Below are 14,865 nucleotides of genomic sequence, written 5' to 3' on the forward strand. Positions count from 1 at the left end.
CTTTCCATTTCAATAAAATAGCCCATTTCTGTCATACAGCGTCAGTAAAGACATATTTTCACAATTTTTTTGTACTTTGAGCCAGCTGTTTCTCTCCTTGCATTCTTTCCTATTTCTTAATTCCAAATTTGCATTATTCCAATAGCGAGTCATTGATTAAAATGAATCACATTTTTTAAACTTAATACCTTTTTATTGAACTTTTCTTCCTTCAAGCACCAAATTTCTTCCTGTTTATCCAACCTTTGAGAGGTCATGTATTTGTTGGGTGATTACTCCATTGGCACCAAGCAACATTTCTTCCTGCCAGAGCCAAAATAGCAAATGTCTCTGTATTCTTCAGCTGCAGGAGTTAACACAGTTAGCTAGTCAGGGATTCCCAACCTTTTTATGCCATGGATCTCTACCATTAACCAAGGGATCCATGGACCTCTGAGCCAGGTCCTGTTCCAGGCTGGTATTTAAACGTTTGATTTTTTTTTAACAGCAATAATTATTTAGTAGGAATTCTGATTTGTTTGTTCTTTTCTACTCAGTGACACTTAGCAATTAGGCCACTATCAGTGCCATAGCCATAGTTAGCTCAGCACAAACTTAGTCTGGTGTCCTTTCTAAATATTTGTTCCTGCCAAAGGGAATATGATGATGCTGGAAACTGAACTGATTATTTATGCAGTGGTCACTAGATGGAGGCAGTGCATTAACTTTTATTAAAAGTGCAATTTCATAAAAGCTTTAGGGAATGGTGAGAAAATGCAAAATTTTCCCCCAGTTTTAACTGTAGTGATTTGATTGAGATTATTAGATTTATTACATATTGATTGTGGAGATAAATCCTACACGGTTAAATCCAGTGCAGAAGAAGATGACCAATTCTATTGCAACCAAAATAAGGTGGGGAAATAGAATTTGGAAAAATATATGAATGCTGCTTACATTAAGTAATTTCCTAAAAGATTTCAAAAATCTATTCAAAATTCTATTGCTGTTGAGGTCTACATCATTATCAGGAATTACTTCGTGTTTCTGAGCGGATTGTGTTACAAATATACAAAACCTCGTTATATTTTGTTTACAATATTTCTTGAGCGTGTTAAACAGGGGTTGTAAAGAGTTGTATGTTGTATTTTCTGATATTTTAAAAGGAGTTACCCTGAGATTCAAGAAAGGTTGTGATAATTTACAATTTATTATTCTGTTTTTTTTAATCAAAGTTCAGAAAATGTATACTCATCTTGAGGATGCATCATGAGAAGGGATATGGCAGCCCTTTGGGTAGTCTGCCACCTTTGGTGACACATCATATATTTTCTCCCAAAGTTTAACCCATTTTTTTCCACAAAATCAAAAAAACACATAGACAAATAATTTCAACAACTGCACACTTTAGAGATGCAAACAGAGATTCTCTAGATACAGCTATTTGTTTTAAAATGACTTTTTTCCACAGCTGTGTTGTGGATTAGAATGAGATGCAAAGTCTTTAGGATAACAAGAAATACTCTTATCCTTCACCTCCTCACAATCCAATCCATGATATTACAAACACTGTTGAAATTGAAAATTGTGCATTGTAAAGTTAAATAAGTATTCCGGAGTTTCACTTGATTACCATTAAAACTATGAATGATTCTCATAGTAGGAGTTTTGCCTGGAAATTTGCCATGCAGTTCAAGATTCTAGATTCATTTATTATCAAAGAATGTATATATTACACAACCTTAAGATTTGCTTGCTGATTAGGTGCCCACAAAGCAAGAAACCCAAAAGAACCCAATTAAAGGGAAAAAAAATAAAAGACCAACACTCAATGTGCAGGAGAAAGAAAAAAAATAAAAATCATGCAAACCATTGAAGTGGCTAACAGCAGCAGCATTCTGAACCAAAAATTGCTCGCAGTTCTCACAGATAAGCACAATCCTCCATTAAGTGAAGTTTTCAATAATGGACATCATGATTCAAAGAGCATTTTCTGATACCAAATCACCAATTTTACTTGTAGTTTTATCCCAGTTCAAAGTCACTATTCAGTACACAGATTTCTTTTGTGTTCTGTGGGTTAACGAACAAAGAAACCCCGAATGATGCTGCTTTGTGGAGTTTTGTGTCCTTAAATGGTACTATTTTGAGAGAACAAAGGGAATGTCTGTGATAGGATGACCACTAAGGTAGCATAGGTGACGCAATATTTTCTGAAGTTAATAGAATCATATGGTAGAAAAACCAGTTTGTTGAGTCCACGTACCCATTTACACAAAACTTACGCACTGATCCCTGCAAGACTAGTTTGCTAACAGCTTCATAAATTTTTAACTTTAAATTTCATGTATTCAGAAAATAGCTACCTCTAAATAATTTAGATACTCAATGCTTTAAAATATGTACAATTTCAAGAATATAATCCACTATAAAAATAAATGAGATTTCTAGTGTAAGATTTAATTGCCTGTGCATTATCAAATTGAAAGCAATTCATTGGTCAAGATACAGAATTATTGTCACTCTGGGAGGCAAAGTCATAATGTTTTATTTATTGAATTTTTTTCTTTCACAACTAGGATTGTGTGCAGTTAAACCAGTACAAGTTAAAAGATGAAATTGGAAAGGTAAGCATCAACAAATGGATACACGTGTAAAATAATTAAACAATTTTCCACTTTTAACTTTCAAACTGTTGTCTGTGATGTAGCAGCTACTTGAGCATTCCAATGCTGCTGGTAGAGACCAAGCATGGGGAGTTATCCTGTATGACGTGCCTTCAGATCCAATCCACTAATAATAATGTTCAAAGTCAAAGAAATGTATTTGATCCTTTAATAAGCAACTAGCAAAACAAACAATCTTTAAGTGATAAATCTAGTTATATTAAATGTAATTAAACTTAAGTGAAGTTACACATACTTAAGGGAAATTAAGTGGTCAACAAAAAGACATCATACCCAGCTGTATCTAGCTCTAACTGCCTAAACTGATATAGCATGATTACATAACTAAATCCTCCACTTTTACTACACCCCAACCTACATGACTAACTACCATAATAAACATGCAACATGGAATATAATACAGATAGAAAACAGATACATGGCTCCTACATATGGAGTTGGATGTTTCCATTGAATATTGGAGACAAAGTTGTTTTGTAGAAAGCCTACGTGTTAGGAAAAGTTTCGATAATCTATCGACGACAATGCAATATTTCCTTCATTTTCAAGAACTTTGTTATAAAACAAAAATACATTAGCAAATTCAAACACAAAATAATCTGCAGATGCTGGGGTCAAAACCTTCTCCTTCCCACCCTCCCCCCACCTTCTTTATAGGGCCTCTGCCCCTTCCCCCTACAGTCCTGACGAAGGGTTCCGGCTCGTAACGTCGACACATCGTTTCCACGGATGCTGCCCGACCTGCTGAGTTCCTCCAGCGTGTTGTGAGTGTTAGCAAATTCAAGCTCTTTAGCAAAGATAATATCTGCCTCCGAGGCACTTTCTAGGATGCCCTGCCCTATGACTCCATGCAAACTGCACTGAACAACATGAGTTTGCAAAATGTATCTGAGGTCTATTGCTAGAATTTGTTTTCTAATTACACTTGCATTAATAATCATGACATGTTGTAAGTGACTTACAATCAATTAATTCTATTGTTCCACCAAAGGAGTCTCTATTTTTATCAAAATACTAATTTGCTCATAGTGAATTTATTGCATGACTAAGACAGCTTTTGGAAATATCATGCTTCTAATTAATGAATTATATTGTACAATTTGTCTTTGTCTTTTGTGTAGGGTTCCTATGGAGTTGTCAAACTGGCATACAATGAAGATGATAACACCTACTATGTACGTGTTGTAGTGCTGTATTTCCTGTTATATGTTTTTACGTTGATAAACAGAACCTAAATAAATGTAATTATTTTCTCACAAGTGTGAGCCGTTTAACATTGTCTAGATAGTGCTTGACCCAATACCTCAGAGCAATCTCTGCGTCTGGATAAACCTTGTCCAGAGGAGTCAGTGCAATTCAAAGCCTCACAAAATGGAGCAGCCTGCAGGTAGCAGTCAGCCCTTTAACAGACGAATCTGTGACCCTGCTCCTGATAGACATTTTAAAAGGTTAAAAATGGTAATTTATTTAAAACATACTTTACTGTTATAAATTAATTAAAATATTCAAGCACTAATATTGTGAAAAGAACCATTGCCTGTACTTCTTCCATACAGGTTGATGAACCCATTCAGATGTATAGGGTTGTTCCAGAACATTAACTATGACTGACATAAAGCTGAGGGTTAGCTATAAAGGGCATCTGGCTCCTCAGCTGAAAATATTTGTTCCCTACCGCTGAGTTCAGCAGCAGATCCGGTGGTCAGATGCTCTAATGCTACCTAACTTCTGTGCTACAGTATCTATGCTGGGAAATTAAGTTTACCCAAATTGACTCGGAGCAGCTTACAGATGTTGCTCATCTGAACTGCTAACAAAATCTAAGTAGGCTTCAGTTCATTAACATAATTGCCCCAAAAGCATGCTTTGTAGTAAATATTCATTATTTCATTCTGACAGACTGATCAAATTGTTGTTTTGATTAGTTTAATGTTTTGATCATGTTTGTTTTCTTAAAGTTTATTAAAGATCTTCAAAATGAAATAGTTTATTGCATTTTTAATATTTTAAGCATATGAAGAAAGAAGAAGAAGAAAGCCCTTAACTCCGAGTGGAGTCATCGGGACGCCATCATTGGCGGTGTTTTTTTTAGCAGGCTTTCTTGTTTTTACGAGGCCGAGTTGCTAGCTCGACGCTCAACCTAGCACGAATGGAAAGCATGTGACGGAACCAGCTGGATTCGAACTCCAAAGTTCGGTGCTGGTGCCACTATGCCACCAGCTGGCAAAGTATATGAGTATAATAAAAAAAAATTCATCAGCTCAAATTGACCTTGGACATCCAACAAATGCCTTTCAGGCCTGGATCATAATCGGTTTTGTATCAGGATATCTGACGTTGTCCAGGTCTTGTTTATAGAGTTCAGGAAGTTTTGGGCCAGCAAGCCACACCCTCCACATGTGGATGTTGTCAGGACAGGAACATAACAACAGACAACAATTTTCAGTTGCTGATGCAAATCATTGATTTATCATTTAATCCAGTAAATATTGCATGTTTTTGTATTATTTCTGAAATTCAGGATTAATATGTTTTTGTCTTGCTGTTTAAGAATGAAATATAAGTTAAAAGATTCACCAATAATTTTCTTGTTAGGCAATGAAAGTCCTTTCTAAAAAGAAGTTAATAAAACAAGCTGGATTTCCTCGTAAGTAACCAGTTTTCTTTAAAAATGTAGTAATGTTTCCACAATCAATGAAATTAGAAAATGTAATGGACTATCTGACCCAATGAATTTTCCATATCAGCAGTGTGGAAAAGGAAGTACTCATCCTTTTTTTCCCATTTTGTCCCATCTTTATTCAGTGTTTCAAATACTTTCTCGATGTGATATTCTGCAAGTCTTGAAATCCTTTGAGGAAATTGTCTATTGATCTGTCCCAAATGTATTTTGTGTTTTCTTTCTGTAATTCTAATTCTATCAGCTTGTTGTTATCTGTCCTATCTCTTAATTATTTTCAACACCTTTATCAAAACAAATATAATTTTTTTTGGTTTGCAAATAAAGTTGATACTCATTGCTATACTGAGTGTTAGAATACTGATTCTATGGCTATTTAACACAAAGGTTCTCTGTCTCGGGCATGAATTTTAGCTCATGTTGAAAAGTGCGAATGTCTTACCCCATATGAAAGAAGGGGAAACCTATTAGTTCCCATGTAAACAATGGCAATGTGGGGACAGTTGTTTGATATGCCTTTTATACTTTGATCATGAACCTTAAGGGGAAAGAAGAAATATTGTGGATCATTTATATTATGTATGAAGATAATTTTGTGCTCCCAAGATTGAATTATGTGAAGATGTGACAAAGCACTTTGAAGGTAGAAAGGTTGATGTGATACATATGGATTTTAGTAAGGCATTGGATAGGGTTCTCCATGGTAGATTCATTCATAAAGTCTGGAAGTATGAGATCCAGGGAAACTTGCTTGTCTGGATACAGCATTGGCTTGCCATAAAAAGGCAGAGGGTGGTTGTAGATAGACTATATTTTGCATGGAGTTCAGTGGCCAGTGGTGTTTTGCTTTTTCAGATTAGGCTTGGATGAGGAAGTGAAAGGGTGGGTTAGTAAGTTTGCAGATGACATGAAAGTTGGTGGTGTGGATAGTGTGTAAGGTTGTTGTAGTTTGCAGTGGGACATTGGCAGGATGCAGAGCTCAACAAAGTGGCAGATGAAGTTCATCGTGGAGAAGTGTACAATGATTTGCTTTGGAAAGTCGAATTTGAAGGCAGAATATAGGGTGAATGACAGGATTCTTAGCAGTGTGGAGGACCAGAGGGATCTTGGGGTGTGTAATGTTGTGTAACTCTAGGAACTAATTGAAAGTAAAACACAGGAGCCAGGATTCTTGTCTACTTATTTTATTTTTCCTTTGTTGTTTAGTAAGGTGCACGCATATGACATGGTGACATAATAAGATATGCCATTTATGTATTACTTACATATAATTATGTAAACAAAGAATGTTTAATCAAACAATATACTGTATTTACAATATTGCTCAAATATTACAGAAATATTAAATAAGCTACACTCCTCTCTGCTTAGCTATAAACCAACTCAAGAAAGAATACATCTCAACACAAATATATAACATATTACTCTCAAGTCACTATATAAACATCACAGCATAGTAATTTTTTAATTGTTCCATTCAGGCCTAAAGATTTAATCACCGTGGAGGATTTCTTACTCTTGAGGGAAAATATATTTCCTGACAAGGGGGGTTCTTTCTGCTTGACAGGTGAGACTTGTAGCTATGAGACAACCTGAGGTCCTGGGACCTCCTCCATGGTGAGAAGCTCTCTTGAATGATTTCTTTTAAGATTTCACAAACTGAACGATCTCTCAGTGCATCATTAAGTCCATCACTGAACTGAGAATGCTTGGACAATTTATTCAATTCAGCCACATAAGCTCAAGTGGACTCCCCATCCTTTTCATTTGCTTATGAAATCTAAAGCATTCTGCAATCAACAGTAATTTTGGTTTTAAATGTTCCTACATTATATTAATGATATCAGCAAAGCTAATTTCGAATGGTTTGGATAGCGTAATTAAACTTCTGAACAAACTGTGTGTTTTTCCACCCACTGCGCTCAGCAACACTGGCACCCGTTTTCATCAACTATTTAATTTGCTGCAAAATACTTCCCAATTCGTTCATTATACATCATCCAGTTATCTGTTGTGCAATCGGATGCATCTGTCTTTCCAAGTAGCCAGCCATTTCTGCTTTTTTAAAATTTATTATTATTATCATCTTGTATTCACTCTTTAAGAATCCATGGCCAATGTTCATTGCTTGTTAGTTTAGTCCATTTTCTGTCTTTTTTAAACTTGAACGTCTCTCTCACTCCCCTTCTGAAGAAAAATGTGCTGCGCTTCAACAGTAGGTAGTCATCTCGAGTTCATTTTGAAACCACTGTTATGTTTTATAACTCCTGGAAGCAATTGAAAGAAAATCACAGGGGCCAAGATACATACATACTTTTGTTTTTAGTGAGGCGCTCACGTACGACGTGCTGGTGCAGTGATGTATGGCACCTACTACTCACGTATACTACTTACATATAACCCATAATGAATTATGTAACCAAACAAAGAATGCTTGTTCAAACTATATATTCACAATATCACTGAAATATTAATACACTACAGGGTCCACATCCATAGATCCCACAAAGTTGCTGTGCAAGTTGATAGGGTTGTTGGTGATTTGGCCTTCATTAGTTGGGGAATTGAATTCAAGAGCCACAAGGTAATGTTGCAGCTGTATTAAACCCTGGTTAGATCACACTTAGAATATTATGTTCAGTTCTGGTCGCCTCATTATAGGAAGGACGTGGAAACTTTCGAACGTGTAAGAAGAGATTTACCAGGATGCTGCCTGGTCTAGACAGCATGCCTTATAAGGATAGGTTGAAGGATGAAAGGAGACTTGATAGAGGTGTGCAAGATAATAAGAGGCATAGATTGAGTAGATCCCAAAGGCTTTTTCCCAAAGAAGAAATAGCTGATATCAGGGGACATATTTAAGGTAACAGGAGGAAAGTATAGGGGAGATGCCAGAGGTACTTTCTTTTCAAACACAGAATGTATTGGGTGCATGAAACATCCTGCCAGGGATGATGGTATAGGTAGATATATTAGGGGCATCTAAGAAACTTAGATAGGCACTTGGATGATAAAAAAATAGAGGGTATGTAGGAGGGAGGGATAGATGATCTTAGACTAGGTTAAAAGGTTAGCACAACATTGTGGGATGAAAGGCTTGTACTCTACTGTACTGTTCTATGTTCAATGATGTCCGTGTTAAATTTTCAAAAGTATGCTCCAAACAGCGCTGCTGTGAGTTTCATATATCAAAATTGCTCCTATTAGGCAGGATTAAATGTCATTGACCTTTATTCTCCACTGTCAGCATAATTTTGGCTTTTGAATCTGAATATTTTAGTGAAGAAGCTTGCAATATATCAGGGATTAGATGCTGATATATCTGACTTAGTGTTGCACTGCTAGACTGGCCACTGAATCTAGCAGTGGCTTTGGTTTTCTGTGAGCTGAAGACTCAGTAAGATTAGTTTTTTTTTAATGTTTACTTTTTCAATATTTTTATCTATTTTGTCAGTTTTTAAATGTTTGAAAATCAAAGATTTATAGTGTTGTAAGAAGTGAATGAAGATCATAATACTAGGTGATGGGGCATTTTGTTCCAGAGCCAGGTGCCCAATTGCCAGTTATGGACCACTGCATCACACAGTGTCCTTCAAGTGGAAGCCCCCAGCTCAGCTCTGTCTATATATGCCATGATACAGTAGAAACCAAGTGCAGGCAGTTGTTGGATTGACTATTTGCAAGGGAGCTCCCTCATTTGAACCCTCAAAAGTAGTTTGTTTTTTCCTTAGTTTGGACCGAAAGCATATTTGTCATTTTACTTCTATCATCATTGGACATGTGAACAGCTTTTTCTAAGTAGTGGTTATCTCGTGTTGAAGTACAAATTGTGTGGAAGACTACTTAAGCACAGATACTTTAAGTATGTGGCTACCAAGAAAATGATGGATCTCATCTGCTTATTAGGTCGTCCTCCACCGAGAGGTGCCAGAGCAGTTCCACAAACTTCAGTGCAGCCTAAGGGACCTTTGGATTGTGTGTACCAGGAAATTGCTATTCTGAAAAAGTTGGATCATCCAAATGTGGTCAAGCTTATTGAAGTAGGTTTTGAATATCTTTATTTACTATTTAACAACTGGAAAGGCTATAATATTTGTTAAAAATAGTCTGATTATCAGAATTCTTTTAATCTGCATCCTACGTGCATGAACATAATTTGTTATCTTAACTATTTTTAAAATGCTGTATCAGTTTGCAAACCATAATTGTCTTTTTTTCAATCATGCTGCAACAGTATTTGAAGTATTCATATGTTGCCTTATTTTAGTACTGAAAGATTTCTCCAGCATAATAAATATTTTTGAAACGTTATTCATTTATCCTATTATGGTTTTGTGAAGAAATATAAAAAGTTTGCAGAAATCTGTTTTTCTGAAGAGCAGCTATGTCATGAGGCATGAGAAAATATTGGAGGAGGGAATAGTTCATAATTCAGCATGCATGTGAGGCAATTTCCAAAAAAAAAGAAATATTAGTGTCCAAGTCCCATTAATATGGGGCGGAGTGAAAGTAAGATAAAGTTTTTGTTTTAAATTGTGTTCTGTTTTATATTGTTTATCATAGTACATAGAAATCTACAGCACAATTACAGGCCCTTCAGCCCATAATGTTGTGCCGACCATGTAACCTACTCTAGAAACTGCCTAGAATTCCCTACTGCATAGCCCTCTATGTTTCTAAGCTCCATGTACCTATCTAAGAGGCTCTTAGAAGACTCTATTGTATACTTATCATTGAATAAGTTATATATTTAACTTCAAATTTATTTTTACAAGTATTTTAATAATTAGAGCATCTTTTATTTTTAAGTCTTCAAATATTTCGGAATATCATTACATTCAGAAATATTCAAAATCCCAGAGAGCTGTCAAAGTTTTCATATTATTTTCTGGGCGTCTTCTCCAGTGTGCCCTTCAAGGCCCTGTCACTGCTCATGTTATTAGAACCTGGAATATTTCAAGCCAACAAAGTAAGTTTCCACATCTGGACCAGGTTCGTTCATAGACGTGAAAGAAAGCCCTCATTGCCAAGGTGTAGCTCAATATGACTTTTCTGAGCAGGTTATTACATTTTAGAGTGGATCCTTATTGAAATATGAACATGTTTTATATCATTTCCTTACTAATTTCTCTTTGGGGCCCTTCTGTCCACATCTTTTCCACCACCTTCCAGCAGTTTGTCCTGTTTGGCTCATTCCCCAAGTTGACATTGATTATTTACTGTGTATGTAACGTTATGTAGATGTTTCAAATCCATCTGAATGTTCAAAACATTAATAAGGCAGTATTGCATGTACCACACTAAGGGCAGAACTGTAACAAGTGGTAAAAGTACCACCTTACAGTTATGCTGCAGTGTTAATCAACCAGAGGCACAATAACTCACACAAGTTTTCATACTTGCAACTGTTGCTTATGAGCATATGGTTAAAACTGAATAATATTTTCTGTAAATGACCACAAAGAGTTCTGCAGATGCTGGAGATCCAGAGTAATACACACAATATGCTGGAGGAACTCAGCAGGTCAGGCAGTATCTTTGGAAAGGAATAAAATGTCAATGTTTTAGGCCAAGACCTGATGGAATGATATTTACCATCTGCTTTTACACTTCTCCACAGTAAGCTACATATGCATGAAGTAATATATTAATATGCAATTTCCCATCTAGTCTGGTGTAAGCCCAACTTTGTGTAAATTTATAATTATTGATGGATAAACCTTGAATTGAACCTGGACAACAAAAGTACAAAAATTGATTAAAAACATAACCTCTCATCAGAAAGTACTCATCCCTTTAGTGTAAGCTCAGTTATAAACTTAGTCACGGTATTGTTTGCAGATTTGAATACATCATTGGTTTGACTGTCTAGGGAAATAGTATTAATATAGAGTTTCAACTGTACATAATTCATTAAACATCTATTTTCCTATGATAAACATGTTTAGGCATTTTCATTATTGCTGAATTCCATTTTAGTATGAAAGAAGTTAATGGTGATTCTATTTTTATCTTGTAGAATGTTGGAAGAGATTTGTGCATTCAAGATGTAGGAGATAGATTGCCCTCCTTACAGTATTTTCTTCAAACCAGCCATATAGCAAAATTAATTAATTTTGGCTAAAATATTTTCAATTGCTTATACTGGATTAAAGTAATTTTGCTACAAAATTGAAATATTTTCCAGTTCTCAGTTAAACACCCAGAAATATATGCAGTGTGATGATATGTAAAACTATAAGATTTATCAGAATTGACTACCTCATGTTGCAAAGTGTCTTATCATTTAGAATATAGGCCTTGGAACATTACCGCACAGTCCAAACCCTTTGGCCTATACTGTACTGATTTTTTAACCTACTCCAACGTCAATATCACCCTTCCCTCCCACATAGCCCTCCATTTTACTATCATCCCTGTGCCTATCCAGGAGACTCTTAAATGTCCCTAATGCTTCTGCCACCACCCCTGGCAGCACATTCCAAACACCCACCATTCTCTGTGTAACACTAACTTGCCTCTGACATCCTCCTTTACTTTCCTCCAATCACATTAAAATAATGCCCGTTCATATGAGCATTTTCAGCCTGGGGAAAATGTTTCTGGCTGTCCACTTGATCTGTGCCTCTTATTAACTTGTACACCTCTATCAGGCCACTATTTTATCTTTTGTTGCTCCAAAGAGAAAAGCCCTAGCTCATTCAACCGCTCTCATAAGACACGCTCTTCAATCCAGGCAGCATCCTCTGCACTTTTTCTAAGACCTCCATATCTTTCCCATAATGAGGCAACGAGAACTAAACATAATATTTCCAGGTGTGATCTAACCAGTGTTTTATAGAGCTGCAACGTTACCTTGTCACTCTTGAACTCATTCCTCTGACCAATGAAGGCCAATACACCATATGCCTTCTTAACAGCCCTTTCAGTTTGCACAACAACTTTGAGGGATCTAAGGATGTGAACCCCATGATCCCTCTGTTTCTCCACACTGGTAAGAATCCTGCCATTAACCCTGTATTCTGCCTTTAAATTTGACTTTCCAAAATGTATCACCTCACACTTCTCTGGTTTGAGCTCCATCTGCCACATCTCAGCGCACCTCTGCATCCTACCAGTGTACCTTTATAAACCTCGGCAACCTTCTACACTATCCACAACACCACTAATCTTCATGTCATCTGCAAATTTACTAATCCACCTTCCCACTTTCTCATCCAAATCACTTATTAAAAATACTCTGCGCCAGGGTCCCAGTACAGATCCCTAAGGAACACCATTGGTCACTGACCTCCAGGCAGAATTTGCTCCATCTACAACCACATTCTGTCTCCTATGGGCAAGCCAATTCACACAGCCAAGTTTCCATGGATCCCAAACCTCCTGATTCTCTGAATGATGATAGAAGTGATATTATTGTAAATATTACTAATGTTTTGCACAAAGGGTTCAAGTAGATCCACTTCCATCTTAATGTTTATTTGCTAACAGCAGATAATAAGTGCTGGCTAAAATATTTTGTAGTGAACCCACAACTTAATTTTTTAATTATGGTTTTGTGTCTTTATGATGTATTCTATATGCTGAGTTTTGACTTGTTCAAAGTATAGGCATATTTCAATGATATTACTCTCCTTTACAGGTGCTTGATGATCCCAATGAGGACCATTTGTATATGGGTATGTCCAATGAAAGCCTTCTGTTAGTTCATCTGCGTTCCAGACTAGCTTAGAAATAGTTCATTCTGAAAAGAATTACTAAGTAAAAAATGTCATAAATTTATAAATTATATTCATCTTGGTATAATGAATCATTTCAAACATTTCAGTTGTAGGAGGGAGGAGGTTGGATTAGTAAGTTTGTGAATGACATGAAAATCGGTGGTGGTGTGGAGAGGATATAGATCAGTGGGAAACTTGTGTGGAGCTTTGGTAGCTGGAATTTAATCTACCCAGCAAGTGTAAGGTGATGCACTTGGAAAGTCACATGGGGTGAGGCAAATACAGTAAATGCTAAGGTACTAAAGAATGTTGATGAATTGAGAGACCATGGTGCTGACGTTCATTCTTCCTTGAAAATGGCAACACAGGTGTAGAGAATAGTGAAGAAAACATATGGTATGCTTGTCTTCAAGGGTTTGGGCTTATAATATAGGGGTTTGGATCTTTTGTTGAAATTTTACAAAACTAGTAGGCCATGCTTGAAGAAGTGTGTACAGTTTTGGCCACCACACAAGAGAAATGATATGGTGGAGAGAGTGTGAAGGAAATTCATCAGCATGTTGCCTGGATTGGATGACCTCATTTGTGAGGAGGGATTGATTAAGATGCGTTTGTTTCCCTGAAGTGCAGGAGGCTGAGCCATTGGAAGTAGGTGAGAGGCACAGAGAAGATAAATAGGCAAAATCTTTATCCAGTGGTAGAGGTATCAAAAACAAGAAGGCATAATTTTAAGATGAGAGGCAGGAGGTTTCAAAGAGATCTTATGATCAAGTTTTCTTTATTACAGGGCATAAAAGGATACAATCCCATTTTTCACCTTATTACACAAAGCCCTTCTATAATACTGTATTCAGCAAGTTATTTCTGGAGTGCAATCTCTTATGTGAATTTTAGTCTGTAAATGTTGGCATCACCATCTCCCAAGATAATTTATACCAATTTCAACAAAGTTGATCTATTAAATGAAAAATGAAACACCTTTAAATATTCAGCAAGTCTGACAGGATTTGTGGAGAATGTAGAAGATTGAGGGGAGATTTCATAGAGGTGTACAAAATTATGAGTGGTATAGATAGGGTAAATGCATGCAGGCTTTTTCTACTGAGGTTAGGTAAGACGACAGCTAGAGATCATGAATAAAGGGTGAAAGGTGATGTGTTGAAGAAGAACATGAGGGGGAACTTCTTCACTCAGAAGGTGCTAGAAGTGTGGAACAAGCTGCCAATGCAAGCTGTGAATGCAGGTTCGATTTTAACATTTAAGAAAAATTTGGGTAGGTATATGAATGGGAGGGGTATGAAGAGCTATAGTGTAGGTGCAGGTTGATGTGCCTAAGCAAATTAATGGTTTGACATGGACTAGATGAGCCGAAGAGCCTGTTTCTGTGCTGTAGTGTTCATCACTCTGCGACTCTAACCTGAGTTGTAAAGGGTCCTTGAAAGTGAGTCTGTAGTTTGTTGAATCATTTCAGAGTATAAGTGAATTAAGTTATCCATGCTGGTTCAGGAGCCTGATGGTTGTAGGGTAATAACTGTTCCTGAACCAAGTTGTGTGGGGCTACGACCTCCTGCACAATGGTAGTAGCGAGAAGAGAATATGGCCTGGTGATGAATACTATTTTCTTGTAGCACAGCTCCATGTAAATGCAGTCATTGGTGGGGGAGGGGGGGCATCAATGCTATGATGGACATGGTTGTGTCTACCACTTTGTGTAGCCCTTTCTATTCCTGGGCCTTGGTGTTTCCATACAAGACTGTGATGCAACCGGTCAGGATACTCTCCACTGTGCATCTATAGG

The 14,865-nt window shown here is 36.7% G+C and overlaps 1 protein-coding gene across 1 annotated transcript in view; it reads left to right on the plus strand.

Annotated features, from left to right (window-relative positions):
- Positions 1-14,865, plus strand: part of LOC140190871 (calcium/calmodulin-dependent protein kinase kinase 2-like) — a 67,331-nt gene that overhangs the window by 20,549 nt on the left and 31,917 nt on the right. The window contains exons 3-7 of the mRNA XM_072247775.1: positions 2,559-2,606; positions 3,788-3,841; positions 5,262-5,313; positions 9,253-9,386; positions 12,989-13,025. Of these exons, the coding sequence (XP_072103876.1) occupies positions 2,559-2,606; positions 3,788-3,841; positions 5,262-5,313; positions 9,253-9,386; positions 12,989-13,025 (325 nt within the window). The remainder of the gene's footprint in view (positions 1-2,558; positions 2,607-3,787; positions 3,842-5,261; positions 5,314-9,252; positions 9,387-12,988; positions 13,026-14,865) is intronic.

This window comes from Mobula birostris, chromosome 31 (assembly GCF_030028105.1).
Source record: "Mobula birostris isolate sMobBir1 chromosome 31, sMobBir1.hap1, whole genome shotgun sequence".
Classification (NCBI taxonomy): Eukaryota; Metazoa; Chordata; class Chondrichthyes; order Myliobatiformes; family Myliobatidae; genus Mobula; species Mobula birostris.